The sequence below is a fragment of the Physeter macrocephalus genome, chromosome 2 (assembly GCF_002837175.3).
Source record: "Physeter macrocephalus isolate SW-GA chromosome 2, ASM283717v5, whole genome shotgun sequence".
Classification (NCBI taxonomy): domain Eukaryota; kingdom Metazoa; phylum Chordata; class Mammalia; order Artiodactyla; family Physeteridae; genus Physeter; species Physeter macrocephalus.
The window spans coordinates 22,206,361-22,221,558 of NC_041215.1; the positions used below are offsets into that span (position 1 = coordinate 22,206,361).

At 56.3% G+C, this 15,198-nt stretch overlaps 1 protein-coding gene across 4 annotated transcripts in view; it reads right to left on the bottom strand.

Moving 5' to 3' along the window:
* The window catches only part of TCF3 (transcription factor 3), a 34,311-nt gene extending 20,409 nt beyond the window's left edge, over window positions 1-13,902 (bottom strand). For 2 of the 4 annotated variants that reach the window (XM_028500668.2, XM_024134215.3), the window contains exons 1-3: window positions 13,717-13,892; window positions 11,651-11,782; window positions 8,369-8,441 (exon numbers count right to left, since the gene is read on the bottom strand). In XM_028500668.2, coding sequence (XP_028356469.1) covers window positions 8,369-8,441; window positions 11,651-11,722 — 145 coding nt within the window. In that variant the 5' untranslated portion in view covers window positions 11,723-11,782; window positions 13,717-13,892. Of the gene's footprint in view, window positions 1-8,368; window positions 8,442-11,650; window positions 11,783-13,716 lie in introns of all 4 variants that reach the window. The other 2 variants (XM_024134217.3, XM_024134216.3) reach the window with 2 other exon arrangements.
* Between the last annotated feature and the right edge of the window lie 1,296 nt (window positions 13,903-15,198).

The window sequence follows — 15,198 nt, forward strand, 5'->3', positions numbered from 1 at the left end:
AGGGAGGCTGAGCACATCTGGGCCAGCGGAATTTTGACGCCATCCCAAGAACGGGCACCAGAGCCTGCAGGTGCCGCGCTGCTCCAGGCACTTCCTGTGTTTTATCCCACTGAACCCTAAAACGGCAGCCATCAACCTCACTTCCCAGATGAGGAGGCTGAAGCCTTGTAAGTGGCAAAATGAAAACAATAAAGACGTGTGTTTCTCCGCTGGATACAAACATTGCGAACAAAGAGAAACAACATGTCTAAAGAGTGGCAACGTGTTTATACCAAACAGGAGGGCTGGGGAAGAACCCTTTCCTGCAGTACAACAAGATGTGACTTCACTTCTGAGGTGGAAGGAGCCAGACACGGGAGGCTTCAGCACATTCCCTAAAACCATTAGAACCACCAGCACCACAGCCTTCCAAACCCAACCCAAGAAAAGACACCAGACATGACTGCAAGGAAAACGTATAAAGACGGGAAAACCTAAAATAAGAGCATGGAACGTATAAGACAGATGCAGACTCAATTTTTTTGAAAGCTGAGAACACAGCACCTACAGAAAACAGTTCTGGAACGAGTGACTCAGGAAGACAATCCGATGCACATAGATATACCAGCAATGAAGTGAAAAGGAGGGGCCGTCACATTCATAGAAAAGTCTGAATTCAAGGCGCAAGCTCTCACTTGGAATAGAGGGTGGGTTTTTGTCAACAGTGGGCTGGACCCACAGAGAACATTCCATCGCCCTGGATCCTTGACATTGAACAAATTAGAAGTCTAAACGCGATGGGCAGGAGACGAAGACCTCACAGCTCCGTGTCAAAGTATCCCTCAAGCCCTCAGGAATAAGGACAAATGCAGACCCCGCCCCCCCCACCCCGTTTCAGGAGAGTAGGAACGCCCTGCACCTCCCCAACAGCAGCACAGCCCAAGCCACGGTGACTTTTGCATCGGCGACCTAGAAATTAGCCAATCGAGGAATAAACACTCCACGGCCAACCTGGAGACTGGAAACCTCTGAAAAACCTGACTCAAAGAGAAACGTGCTTTAAAAATTACTACCGAGAATCTATAAAAAAAAAATAATAACGAAAATATGCATTACTGAAGCCAACGGGATATGGCCAAAGTGGTCCTCGGAGGGAAATTTATAACCCTCAAACATGATTACTGAGCGAGAGAACAGAGATAAACAAATGGGCCTTCTACTCAAAAGTCAAAAGAGAAAAAAGAAAAGAAAAACTAAAAAAACGGGAAGAATTAAAACAAGTAGTGGGGAATTCCCTGGCAATCCAGCGGTTAGGACTCCACGCTTTCACTGCCAGGGCCCGGGTTCGATCCCTGGTTGGAAAACTAGGATACCACAGCCACACAGCATGGCAAAAAAACGGATAAATTACATAGAAGTAGTGAAGAGAAAAACAGTTAATTGATAAACATCGACTCGTCAATGAAGCAGATTCCTTGGGAAAAAAAATAATACAGACACGAGACAGCTGGGTCCAGGACAAGAGAACAAAAAGAATAAGTAGATTCAGGACTGAGACATGGATTCATATGTTATTAAAGAATGCAACATGAATCATTTTTAAATGTGCCTGAAAACGGATGATTTTTTTCCCCCTAACAAAATGCTAGAATTGACAAGAGGAGTGGACAAAATCGCAACAGGCCAATCGCCGCAGCAGAAGTAAAGCAGTTGGGGAAAGTGTCACATGCAAACAGGGTGGCGGGTCTGCTCCCCAGTGCCCAGAGAATGGGGGGGCCCCACTTGCTGAAGACTGTTCCAGAGAAACTGGTGCAGAAACATGGCAGGGAGCCACAAGAAGCCTGTGCCACACGACATGGGAACACAGGCAAAATGCAAAACGGATGCTGGCAGATCTGGTCTGGCAGCTAAACAAGGATATGGACCAAACCCAAAATTCAGGGAGCACTGGGGTGAGAAAAACCATTAATGGACAGCATCAGAACGTGGGGAAGGAGGAAACCAGGGGCTGTCCTGAGACACCCAACACACCACAGTGATGCCAATCACTTGCGTGGATGGTCACATAGGACCAAAAGGAAACGCCCTGAACATGATAAACACAGACAGTCAGAGAGATCTATCTCGAATTGACAGCCAGGATCAGGCCCGGTCCTGCTGACAAGAAGCCAAACAGCACACACCCAATGTGGTTCTAGAAACACTTGCTGATGTGAAAAGGCACATTGGCCTCCACACCAGGATGGAAGAGGCCTGAGGATGATTTACCTGGAAAACCAAGCCAAGGGAAGAATGCAAATAATTAGGGGAAGTCAAAAGGCAACCAGGTAGAAAATATGGTAAAAAAAGATCCCCAAACCACAGCATGGAAAATCCTAAAACACCTAGAAACAACCCTCACTGCAAAAGTATGTGAGCAAATTAAGAAAGCAAGCAAGCTATAAAATGGCTAAGTGCCTTATGCTTTCATTTTCAAAGTTTATCTTAAAAACTTAATATTAAGAGTCAAAACTTAAAGAGAGAAGACACCAAGTTCTTACAATCTGAAAATGCAGCACTATAAACATAAACAGTTCTTCCAGAACTTACCTATGAATTTAACATAACATCAAAATCCCAACAGGTAGGTTTGTTTGTTTTGGAGGGATGTGGGAGGAGACATAACAGTTATTCTAAAGATCATGAAAAAGAATCAGCATGTCTGAATATGGGGTGGGTGGGGGGGACCTGAAAAACAACAACTCAAGACTATAAAAACACCACAAAGCTAAAGTAACTAGGGGACTTCCCTGGTGGTCCAGTGGCTAATACTCCACACTCCCAATTCAGGGGGCCCGGGGTTTGATCTCTGGTGAGGGAACTATATCCCACATGCCACAACTAAAGACCCCACATGCCACAACTAAAGATTCCACATGCTGCAACTAAAGATCCCACATGCCACAACTGAAGATCCCGCACGCCACAACTGAAGATCCCGCACGCCACAACTAAAGATCCCACATGTGGCAACGAAGATCCCACACGCTGCAACTAAGACCCCGCGCAGCCAAATAAATAAAAGAAAACAGAAAAAAAAATTTAATAATAATCCTAAAAAGCTACAGTAACTGACACCAGGTAGTACTAAAGTAGTAACAGGAAGGTAAAAAGATGAGACAAAAATTCATGGGTAAATGGCAATTCAGAAAATGCTTTAGGGCATTTCAAACCACCGAGAAAGGTTTTCTTGAGTTTATTCTGTTGTCCTAGAACTTCGTAAATTAAATGCTTACTCCATTTCTTTTCATTGTATCTGAAGACTGTCAAAGGCTATGATTCTTCCCTAAATACAGCTTTAGCTGCACCTTGTAGTTTCAGTGTGTTTAGATTATTGCTGATTTCTGTCTAGCCTGTTTTAATTTCCTCTTTAACCCAAGAGGTAAACAAAAAGGAATTTTGTTATTTCCAAGTCATTAAGCTTTTTACTTATTTCTACGTTTTTTGGTCTTTCATTTCCAGTTTTACCACATTGTTCTCAAAGAATATGGTTTATACTTTGGTCACTTTTTTTATATTACAGGTTTTTTTTTTTGGTGGTATGCGGGCCTCCCTCTGCTGTGGCCTCTCCCGTTGCAGAGGACAGGCTCCGGACGCGCAGGCTCAGCGGCCATGGCTCACCGGCCCAGCCGCTCCGCGGCATGTGGGATCCTCCCAGACCGGGGCGCGAACCCGGTTCCCCTGCATCGGCAGGCGGACGCGCAACCGCTGCGCCACCAGGGAAGCCCTACAGGGTTTTTTTATGCACAGTATGTAATCAATTTTTATAAGAACGGTATGATCTCTTTTACAAGGCATGGCCTTTAAAGGGAAGTGCTTCTAACTGGAGGTGTCCCTCAGAATTGGCTGGAAGCTCTTACAGGTCCCATCCCAGGCTTTTTATCAGTGTCTCTGAGTCCAGGGCCCAGGAGTGTGTGTTCTGAGCAGTCCCACGGGTGAGCTGGATGTGTGCCCTTGGCCAGGAACTGCTGCATAAGCTCAACCTTGATCACTTCACTGTTGAGGTTCTCTACCTCCCACTTATTTTTCACTTTTTTGCTCTGTCACGAACTGCAAAGGCATGCTTTTCTGCCCTCCAGCATCTTTTCCCGTATATTCCTCAACTTGATGGAATGAGGAACAGGCACATTCATGACTGTCATATCTGCAATGCAGAATAGACTGTGTCATCTAATTCTCAAGGATTTTGCAGAAATGGCACCAAAGCTAGAACAACATAGAAGACCTCACAACATAAAACTGAATCCTGTAAAGCACTGAGGCAAATTAAAAGTCTCCATCATCAAAGGTTATAAATGAAAACTTAGGAAAAAGACTGCAGATCACAAAAGACTAACATCCTTCCTCTATAAAAAGCTCTTACAAATCAGTAAGTGCAGCATAGTGCAGGAGTACAAGACACTATAGGGAGACAACACTGGGTGACTAGCTGAAATGGTTAATAAACTCTGAATTTCAGCTTCATCATAAGTAAAATGGGGATGACAATCGCACTTATTTCACCAACCTGTGAGGACTGAGGACTCAGAATAAACAATCCAGGCTCAGTGCCTGGCACACAGCGCTTAACAAATGTCGACATAAATTTTCATTGATGAGTGTTACTGTTGCTGTTATTAAAAAGTTCACCAGGCAGCAATAAAAAGGAACAAGCTATTGATCCAGCCAACAACTTGGAGGGATTTCCAAGGAACCGTGCTCAGTAGAAAAAGCCAATCTCAGAAGGTTCCATGCTGTATGGTTCCATGTATGTAACATTCTCAACACAACAAAGTTGGGAAGATGGAAAAGAGTAAATCAGGGGTCGCCAGGGTGAGGGGTGGTGGGTGGTGAGTGGCAGCAGGTGGGAGGTCATGGGGCGAGAGAACAGTTCTGAACAGACCATGGTGGTGGCTTCATGGCACTACACACGGGATAAAACCAAGCAGAACTACACGCACACAAACGTGTGCATGCAGAGCTCATGAATAAACTACAATATCCAAATAAACTCTTGCAGGATCGTACCAAGGTCAGCCTCCCGATTTGGTGTCATGTGAGGGACTTGCAGGACTGACAGCTGGGGAGGCTGGGGAGGGGCGTGCGGGGCCGCCCCGCACATTTCTTTGCAACTTCTGTGAATATATCACTATTTCAAAATAAAAAGTTCACTAAATCCGAGAAAAAAAAAAAGGGGTAGTGATCAGAAATTCATCAAAAAATAACTCATCTGGCCAATCTGCTTTTAGAAAGATAATTGCCCATGATTAATGTGTAAATGCCCATTGAAACGGTACATCTGGAGGAGATTGGAAAGAGCCAGCACTGGGATGCCAGAGGGACATTCTTACCGTGGACGCATGTCCACGGCTGGCAGTTCTAGCCGGGAACTTACTCTGAGGCCGTAACTGCACACCTGTGCTAAGCCAAGGTAGATGCCGCCTTGCCTACCTGTTAGATTTGTACCCAAGGGCACGTTACCTTTAGAGTCACACAGACCAGGAAAGTTGCGAGACAGGAAAACAGGGAAGACGTCCCCTCCGGTGTCAGCAGGCGTTTCCCCATATCTCGTGGGGCCTCGGACCCTGTAGGTTGTGGCAGAGGACGTGCTGCCACTGAGAGATCTGTGCCTTGGGGTTTCCCAAAAGGGAGAGAGTGTAAAAATTATCCCCGTTCTGCAGTCTTCTGCTCTATCTAGGAGAAATCCTCTGGCCTCGGCGCCTCCCTGACAGAGTTTTTAAACAGAGATGGTGCAAGCAGCCCGCACACCCCACACGCTCAGCTCCTCTTCCCGAGACCTTTGGAGACCCCTCCTCAGAGACCCGTCCCCGCTGGCCCGGGCTGCTCCTCTTCTAACATGAAATGCCCTTTCGAAGTGAATCTAAAAGAAGCAAGTTGACTCAAAGGAATTCTAAGTAGAGAGACGCTAGGCCAAGACATGCAAGGAGAGTGAAGGGGAGAATGTGGCTTGCATGACCTACTAGCATTCAGAAACTCTTGTCCCCTTAAAGCGACACTGCCCATCTGGAGGTCAGTGACCCATCTTACGGATGAAAAAAACTGAGGCTCAGAAAGGGGGTGACTTCCCCAAGTCCTATCCTGCTGTTGGACCACCAACCTTTCCACCCCCCCACCTTCTCCTGGAGTCTCCAGCTCCACCAGGGAGGGAGTAGGGAATTCTGCTCAAGAGCTGGGAGAGCCCCCTAAAGGGACCAGTCTCAGTTCCTGTGGCTCCCGGGTCTGGAGCTGCGACCCCCTGCACCCCCTCAAGGCAGACACCGAGACGGGCTCCACGCCTCAGTTCATAAAGCACTTTCACACCCAAGGACTCACTGAACTCTCTGCCAATGGGGAGACTCCCATTTTACAGACTAGGAAACTGAGGCTTGCAGTCACACCACCTGTGTCAGATGACACGGCCTGCCTTGTGCCTGAAGTGGCAGCAAGGAAGGGACCCCTAAGCTCAGGTCTTAGGGCTCCCAGTCCCGTGCCCCCTTCCCCGCCCCAGACAGCACTAACTGCTCAAATGAATTGGGGAAAGGGGTCCCCAGCTGTGCGTCCAGAACTGGAGACCTCCTGGGCTGGACCAACCACACCACAACCCTCGTGGGGAAGAAAACTCAGCCCGATGTGCAGTGGGACAAGGCCGGACCCTCCCCACCTGAAGTGGCCAGGGTAGGGCCCTTGAGCGGGCTACGGCTACAGAAACCACACAAAATAAACCTGCAAAATTCACAGGGGGCTGTCCCACTCAGACTGGGCCAGGCATGGGGTGTCCTGGAGGGGCCCCTTCCTTGGGGGCCAGTGGCCCCAAGTGGACACTGGACAACAGAAGAGAGCAGGGGAGGACCTGGGGGAAGATGAGGGAGGGACTGTGCCACCACCTCCAGGAAGCCTGCCGGGGCCTGACCCTCTGCCTGAGGCAGGGGAGCGGCACTACCCCCTGCTCCCCAGGGCTGTTCTGGGAATGGGGAGGCAGGGGGGCCTGTGGGGATTTCCACACTTCAGGGAGGACTCCGGCCAGCCCTGAGGCCACTTCCTCAGGCGGAGAGGAAGGCCAGCGTGGGGCAGTGGGGTCAGCAGCACGATGTCCCTCCTTTTGCGGGGGTGGGGGGAGTACAAACCACCCTTGAAACGCCCTCCTCCTCCAGCCAGAGCCCACCGGACACCCTGATGGAATATGGAGAAGACAGACCCTTCCGTCTTGGACCCCAGAGATGTGGGGGAACACGGCCCCCATCCCAAGACCCCAAAAAAACACTGAAGTCCGTGCAGAGCTCTGGCCTTCCCAAGGGGTCCCCCATATCCTCCCGACAGCCAGACTGGGCTCCCCCCCATGCACATGGCTCCTCTCAAAAGCCCGAGTCCACAAGGCCCTGCACGGCCTGCCCTCCCCTCCTCCCTCTCTCCCCGTCCCTCACTCTGCTCCATCCACACAGGCCTCCTCACTGTTCCTCCAACTCGCCAGGCATGGTGCTGGCCCCAGGGCCTTTGTGCCCCCAGGCCTCTGCTCAAATATCCAAACGTCTCCATGGAGACAGCCCCTACTGCCCTGCCCACCACTCTGCAGCCTGACCCCTGCTCTGTGCTCCTTGAGGCCATGCCATCCGTCCCCCCTGGGCCATGTCCTCTGCACTCAGTACCAGGGAGGGTGACCAGCTCATCCAGGTGTGCCTGGGATGACCCCAGTTGGAACGTTCAAAGTCCCAGATCCCAGGAACACCCCCGCCCCCATACCTCGAACAAACCAGGCCAGGTGATCACACTAGTGCCAGGTCTTGTCAACGATAAGCACCTAACACATACTTGAATGAAAACAGCCAGGAGCCTAGCAGGATGTGGAGAAAGCTGGGGTTCCATATCACACCCCTCCTGGGCCTCAGGTTCCCTCCCTGGAGATGGACTGGAGACCCAGAACCCCACTAGGGCCAAGGAGACCCTGGAGGCTCAAGTACCCAGCTCACCCGGGCCCTGGTGAGTCACACAGAGTCCCCCACACCCGGACCAGGCTCTCGGGGCAGGGTGCACGGTGACACCACGCTGACCACGGGGCTCCCTCCCTTAGCCCCAAGGCAAGTCACACAACCACAACGTCAGCGGCTTCCTGGGGTTCCCTTAGGCTCACCATCCCCCCACCGCACGCCCACATGGGTGCCTGGACCTCCGCCTCGGGCCCCTCACCCCCACTCCACCTGGCGAGCCTGAGTGCTGCCCCAAACACCTCTCCCCTTAGTGCCTAGGGCACGAGGCTGTGCCCGGGAGCCAGCCCCACCCCGCGGTCGCCCCCCCTCACTCTCCATTGGCCCACCCTTGACACCCGCTGATCTCCTCAAGCAAACAAGAAGCCCCCAAGCAGCCAGCAGGGTCCTACCTGAGCTTCCGAACTGGGCCCCGGCCAGGGAGGTGGGCCGGCTCTTCCCATTGGCCACCGGCAGGGGGAACATCTGCGGGGAGAAAGAGGGGGTGAGTGGGGGGCACAGCCCAGGGCCACAGCTCTGCCGGGATCCTGTCCCCCAGGAGGCCCGAGGCGCCCCAAGGGCCCTGGCCGGAAGAGGCTCCCCGGTGCCCCTCGGGAGCACAGCCCGGGGGCAGGGAAAATTCCCGTTTACCTCTGTATTTGTTTTACTGGGGATGAAATAACACAAAGGCACTTGATACAATGTGTCTGCCTAGAAATGACACAAAGTTTTCTTCACATTTCAGCTTTTAAAAAATGATATCATCTACACTCACAGATGGATCACGTGTCCCACCCGTGTCCCAGGCACAGACCCCCGACCCTCACCCTAGGAGCCCGGCATCCACCTCCCCACAGGCCCTTGACCCCGAGTGCTGGGAGTGCAGGGAAGACTGCCAGGCCCCGCCACCGGGATGGGGAGCGGGGGGCCCCCACGAGCCGGGCTCCGGGCTCAGAGCTGCACCCTTCCCGGCCAAGGACAGGGCGGTTCTCCCGGGTGGGCGGGTACCGAGTGTGGGTGCATTGCCACGCCCCCCCCCACTCGCTCACCCAAACCCACAGTGTTAAGTCCCTCAAGATTAAACAGCTTAGCAGCATTAACTGGGAAAACCCAACATCAACAAACCCTCGTGCCGCAGAAGAAACAAACATGGCCCTGCCCTGCCCCAACGGTCTGAGTTTCAGAGGTTCTTTTGGGGACCAAGCAATTCAGGGTGGTTGCAATCAGCATTAAGGCTCCGGGGGGAGCGGCTGAGGGCTGACAAGCAGGACATGAGGGTGTGCGTTCTGCGGGCGTGACTCAGGGCAGCATCACAAGCCCTGGGAGCAACCCAGGAAAGGGGGTCCTGCCCCCACACCCTGTTCTCCAGAAGAGGAAACTGAGGCCACGGGCTGAGCTGACAGGGCGAGTGCAGACTCGGGGCAGGTGTGCACCCATGCTGGACTCGGGTTCTCACGGGGTCTGTTGTCCCCTCTGGGGGCGGGGCTGTGCTCACTGCACCCAGGGCCTCGGCCTCAAGGCGGGCCCCTTTCCTGCTGGGGACACTGAGGCTTGCGCTCGGGGAGGGGCAGGCCTGGGGATCAGGAGCCTAAGGAGAGAGAGGGGGTGGTGCTCAATTCTGTTTCTCTTTCGCCCTCCAGGGTGCCAGAGGCCGCTGACGTGGCACTTGCCACAGGAGGGGGGTGGAGAGGGGGAGGGGGACTGGGCTGTGTCCCGCGGGCACTGAAGGTTTGTGATCAGCCCAGCCAGGCCCCCACGCCCCCACGGAGCCTCAGCCTTCCCTTCTGTGAAACGACACAGGGCTCGCACCGTGGGGGCTGCTGTGAAACCCAAACGCACGTGGGCATCGTGGGCACGTAGGGGCCTCTGCACGCACAGAGCTCAGAGGAATACGGTCGGGCCACCAGGCAAGCCCACAGCACCCTCCCTGGCCCCTCGCCCTTCAAGGCTGTCTTCAGACCCAGGGACCACCTCAGGCCCACACACCCTCAGAGCCACCAGCCTAACAGGCGAAGCTCAGGGCTGGGGCAGAGGTGCAATTTTAACAGCTGAGACGAGCCTTTTTTCCTGGTATTGAACTGACAATTGCCCCCTTTACTTTACACAGACCTGCCCCAAGGAAGCGCTTTCCCTTCAAAATCCTTTCAGTCGAGAAAATTTGTTTCAAAAAAACAAATTAACTCAGTGTCTCCAGGGCAGGTGGGAAAGAAAGGGTGTGAGCCTCCTGCGATGGGGGGCTGCCTCGGGGCCTGTCTCTTCACAGGAACAAGGAGTTTGACCAAAATCCAGTCCTGGGTTTTCCCAGAGGACACACACTGGGCACCTCGCACGCTCAGCTTCACTTTCCTCATCTGTGAAATGGGTCTGAGCTGGGGGGCGGGGGAGTCTGGACCCCCTGGGCAGCAGGGGGTGGTGGGCAAGTGGTTGAGGCTGTGGGCGGGGGGGGGCGGGGGGCGGAGGGCGAGATCAGAACCCGTGCCACCCCCTCCCCTGACCCCCAAGCAGGTCTGTTCCGGCCCAGTGGTCTGTGACTTGTCAGTTTAACAAAAAAACAACTGAGCAGCACCCCTGATTCCTCAGCTGGGACGCAAAAATAAAACGGGGCTTAAAAATACCGGCATGGCCCTTCCGGAGCCGCGGCCGCTCCGTCCCGTGGGCTGTGTTTTTCCGCAGGGCGGCTGATGTCGTTTCAGTTTGGGGACTTTTGTTTCGACAGACCTCAGTGGCCTGGGCCTCATACCGGCACAGGATTAAATTCAGACCGAAAGCATCCTCCCTGAACCCATTTCAAACCAAAATAGTGCTCGTTGGGGGAGGGGTGGGGGCAGGATTTATGGAGTCCACACACAGCTCCTGGGTTTGTGAGGAAACGCAGACCACCCTCCCTCCCCCCGACACAGGTGGCCCATCGCGCAGACGGGCAAACCAAGGCCCCCAGTCCTCCAAGTGACGGTCCAGCTCCCAGCCTCCCTGGGCCCGTCAGAGCTGTGTGACCTCTGGAAGGCAGTACCCTCTCTGAACCTCCATCGGCCTGGCCGGGGAACGGGCTGTGTCGGGTAGAGCACACCGCCTGGGAAGTGTGAGGACATCCCCGTCCCCCCACCCCGTAGACCCAAGGCACTGGCTCTCGTGTCAGCAAACAACTGAGAAATCACACGTCCACTGCCTGTGGCCTCTCCTCATTCACAGAAGGTCCCCACAGAGGGCACCCAGACTTTGGGCACCCCCCATCTTTTGCACCCACGATGGCATGAATAACCCCGATCACACAGTTTCAAAGGTCCCAAGGTAAGGTCACTGCATGCCCAGAGCCAAGCTGGGGCCTCACGGCCGAGCCTCCCCAAGGAAAAGCTGAAGGCCCTGGGCAGTCCCTCCCTCGCTCTGGACCTCAGCTTCCCCATCTGCAAAGTGGTCGGTTGGACCCACTCTGTGCCTGGGCAAACAGCTGGGTGGCGACGGGTGCCTCTGGAAGCCGACAAGGGCCCCAAAGCTGCACCCTGCCGCGGGGGCGTCAACGCATCCATCCGAGGGCGCCCCAATTCCCCCAGCCCCACCTGGGGCTCTTTAACCCATAGGAGCTTGAGGTCCAGATGATGGCAGTTTTTGGCACAAGCTTCTTTCCCATCGTCCGGGGGGCGCAGGCGTGTGGACAGCTGGGCATGCGGGGGGTGGGGGGGACGGGGAGGGCCACTCACCATGCTGAAGTCCAGGAGGTCACTGAGCTCCTTGTCCGTGCCCACGGGCGCCATCCTCTGTGGCTGGTTCATTCTCCAGCAGCAACTGGGGAGCCAGGGGCCGGGGTGAGCTCCTCAGGCCTAGAGACAGCGCTGCAGGGTGCCCGCAACGGGTGCAAGGAGAGGTGAGGGGTGGGGAAGAGGTATGAGTGACAGTGGCCGAGGTGCGCAGATGGGGGAGAGCTGTTTAAGAGCCCCCCTAACTGCTCTGGGTCTGGGTCTTCCCAGGCTGCGTCCCTTCCAGACCCCGAGGCATGGGGGTGGGGCAGCCACAATTCAGGGACTGGGGCCCCTAGAGACCCCTCCCCAGAGCCCTCAGGGAGTTTGAACAATGGAGGGGGGGAGCGCAAAGTACATTCTCTGAACTCCCTCTGCGACCACCAAGGAATCAAGTTGCAAATTTTAAACTGGATGCGGGGTGGAGTGGTCCCTTCCCAGCTTGGCCAGAACCCGCCCCTCTTCCCACCACCTCTCCCATTTCCACCCACCCTCAGGCTTTCCACTGGCCCCACCCCCGGGAAGGGGGAGGGGCTACCCGGCCCCGCCCCAAGGGAAATTTGGTGACCCCCCCCCACCAGCAGCTGTCAGAGCACGTTGAAGGCCCGATCACCCCCAAATTCAAAGCAAAAGAAATCCACAAGACTTCGAAACCTCCTTCCTGCTCCACAACTAAATAGGTGGGACGCCCCGCGCACGAACCTACCCACAAAGCTTCCCACTACACTGAACCTCCTCCTCCCCCCATAAAAAACAACCAAATTCTGGAAAAAAAAAAAAAAAACACAACCACCCTAGATTGTTTTATTGTCACGATGTATCCGGGAATTATTCTTAAGCAACTTTGAAAACATCCCTTGCCCTGGGGGGAGGGGGGGGGGGTCCCAAGACCAGGGTTTCCCCCCACCCCGCATGGTCCCTAGGGACTCCATTCTAACATGGGGGGGATCCACCTGCCGGACCCATCCCACACCCAGAAAAGAGAGGAAGGCAGGTCTCCGTCCCACAGTCAGACAGTGAAGTCCCTCCAGCTTCTCCTCCCCGGGCCCCAGGTGCGGGCGGGGTCCGCGAGGGGAAGGGGGGTTCCGAGATCGAGGGAGACCCGACCTCAGAAGCGGAGAAACCCCCGCTTTGTTTGCCAACTGGAGACGAGTGTGAAACGGATGCCCCAGCGCACCCCCTCCCCCGCGAAGCTTTTTCTTTTTTGGAAAGCGTGTGAAACTGACTTTTTTTTGAAGAGTACGAAACCGCACTTTTTTGTGGGGTGGCTGAAACCGATTTTAAGGCAAACCTGGGGGGGCTAAACAAGCTTCTCTAAAAGACCTGAAACACTTCTGGGGTGTCACGAGAACTTTTGGGAGCTCGAAGAGGACTCGAAGGATGTATAAAGCCACTCTAGGAGCAGAGAAGCAGGAACGTCTTCCTCTGGGGGGGAGGGGTGGGAGGAGGCCCGAGAAACCAATCCCCACCCCACCCCCCGCAGCCGGTGCGGGCGGCGCGGCCCGGGAACCCTTTGAAGCTCGGGGCGCAGCCGCCGCCACCGCGCTGCTCGCCCCGAAGCCGCCACCCGTGCCTGCGGAACGCGGAACAGATGTGGCCCCCGGCCCAACCCCCGACCCGAACCCGCAGGCGCGCGGCGCACCTTCCCCGCAGACAAAAGGACGCTCCCTCTCCCTCACTCGCTCCCCTCCAAACTCCGCCGCCGGCCGGGCCCCCGGGGGAAGGGGCGCTCGCGGCCTCCGCGCCGCTGCCCCGCCGCGAAGTTGGGCGGCCCCGCGGCGCCCCCCGCGCCCCCGCCCGGCTCCGCAAACTTTCCCGAAGTGCCGGCCGGCGGGGGCGCGCGGGCCCGAGCGCGCCCTCCACGTCGCCGGCCCCCTCCAGCGCGCAAAGTTGGAGAACAATGACTCCGGCCGCGCCGCCCCCCGCCCGGCCCGCCCCCGCCCCGCGTCCCCGGGTCCCCGCGTCCCGGCGCCGCGCGGGGAGGCCCGGCCCGCCGGGCACCAAGCGGCGGACGGTCCCGGCGCGCTCACCTGCTCGGCGTGGCCCGGCCCGCAGCGCGCGGGGGGCGGCGGCATGAACGGCCCCCCCGGACAAAGGGGCGTCGCGGCCCCGAAGGGCGCGCGTGGGCGGCGGCGCGTGGCCCGGCTCCCCGCGTGTCCGCCCCGCGGGCCCTACGTGGCCGGGGCGCTGGCGGAGGCGGCGTGCCAGGAGCCCGCGGTGCCCGCCGGCCGCGTCGTTGGGCTCGGTTCGGCCCGCTACGCCCGCGGCCGCCGCCGCTGCCTCATCTTCCTGCGGCGGGAGACATGTTCCGCCCCCAACCCCGCGCCGCGCCCCGCCTCCCGCCCCTGCTAGACCCCGCCCCCCGCGCGCCCCGCCCCGCCGCCGTCCGCGGATCCCTCCGCCGTTGCCCGCTCGCCCGGCCGCCGCCGCCCGCTCCCACGCTTCCGCTGAACGCGGCTGAGGTCCCGCGGAGTCCGGAGCCTGGAGCGGGCGCGCCGGGGGTCAGTCGGCCAACGGCGGGGGTCGAGGGCTAGGACTATCTTCCAGCGCGGAGGCGCACGTGGTTCAGTGCACAGCCTGACGCAAGCGAGTGGGGACGTGAGATGGAAAGATAAGGCAGAGCTACCGGGGCCAATCGGAGAGTGCGAAAGCCTGATTGGCGGGGCCCTCGGCCTTTCGTAACTAGGCCCCGCCTCAGCCCCGCCCCCTTCGCTCGTCCCAACGTAGGAAGAGGCAGGACTCTCTGAGCTACAGGCCGCGAGAAGCGGTAGGAGGTGGGGCTTGCAGGTTTATTCTCAGGTTTGCGTGGCCGCCCGCACGGCCGTTTTGGCTCGGTCGTATCTGAGTTCCTAATGCTGGACCCCGGTGCTGGGTGTGGTGAGCGTTCCAGAACCCCCCCACACCCCCCCGGGAACGAATCAGACTAATCTTACCTGCAGGGCCACCGATGCCAGCTCAGTTTTAGGGTCAGAGAGCACCGCATGTAACCCGCTCTGTGCTTCTGACTTGCTGGTTGCCTTTGCCTGCCTGAGACTCAGTTTACTCATCTGTAAAATGGGATTTGGACCCGAGTTTGGGCTGTACTAAGGCCGGACCAGGCCTTCTCACTCTCAGTGGTCTGAGAGTCCACTTAGATCCCAAGGCCCCCACACACACAGCCAGGGGCTCTTCAGCTTTTGGAAACCATAGACCCTACAGAATAAAAATAATAATCAGTATAAATGAAAATAACACAATCTTTCGTGGCCCCCCGTGTCCGCAGAGAGAAAGCTACACTCCCTTCCAGGCTGGGAAGAGGCCACGGTACCCCTGGCCCACTGGGCTCTGGCCTCAGCGGCCTCCTCCTCCTCACTGTTCCAGAACTTGCCACGCTCATTCTCGTCTCCAGGCCGTTGCCCTGGCTGTGCCCTCTGCCTGGAAGGCTCTTCCACCCCATCTGGAGCCCTGAGTTCCCACGGTTCAGGGCAGCCCTTGGTCCAGGGAGCAGGCCTGAAAGGAAGGAAGAAAAGTGG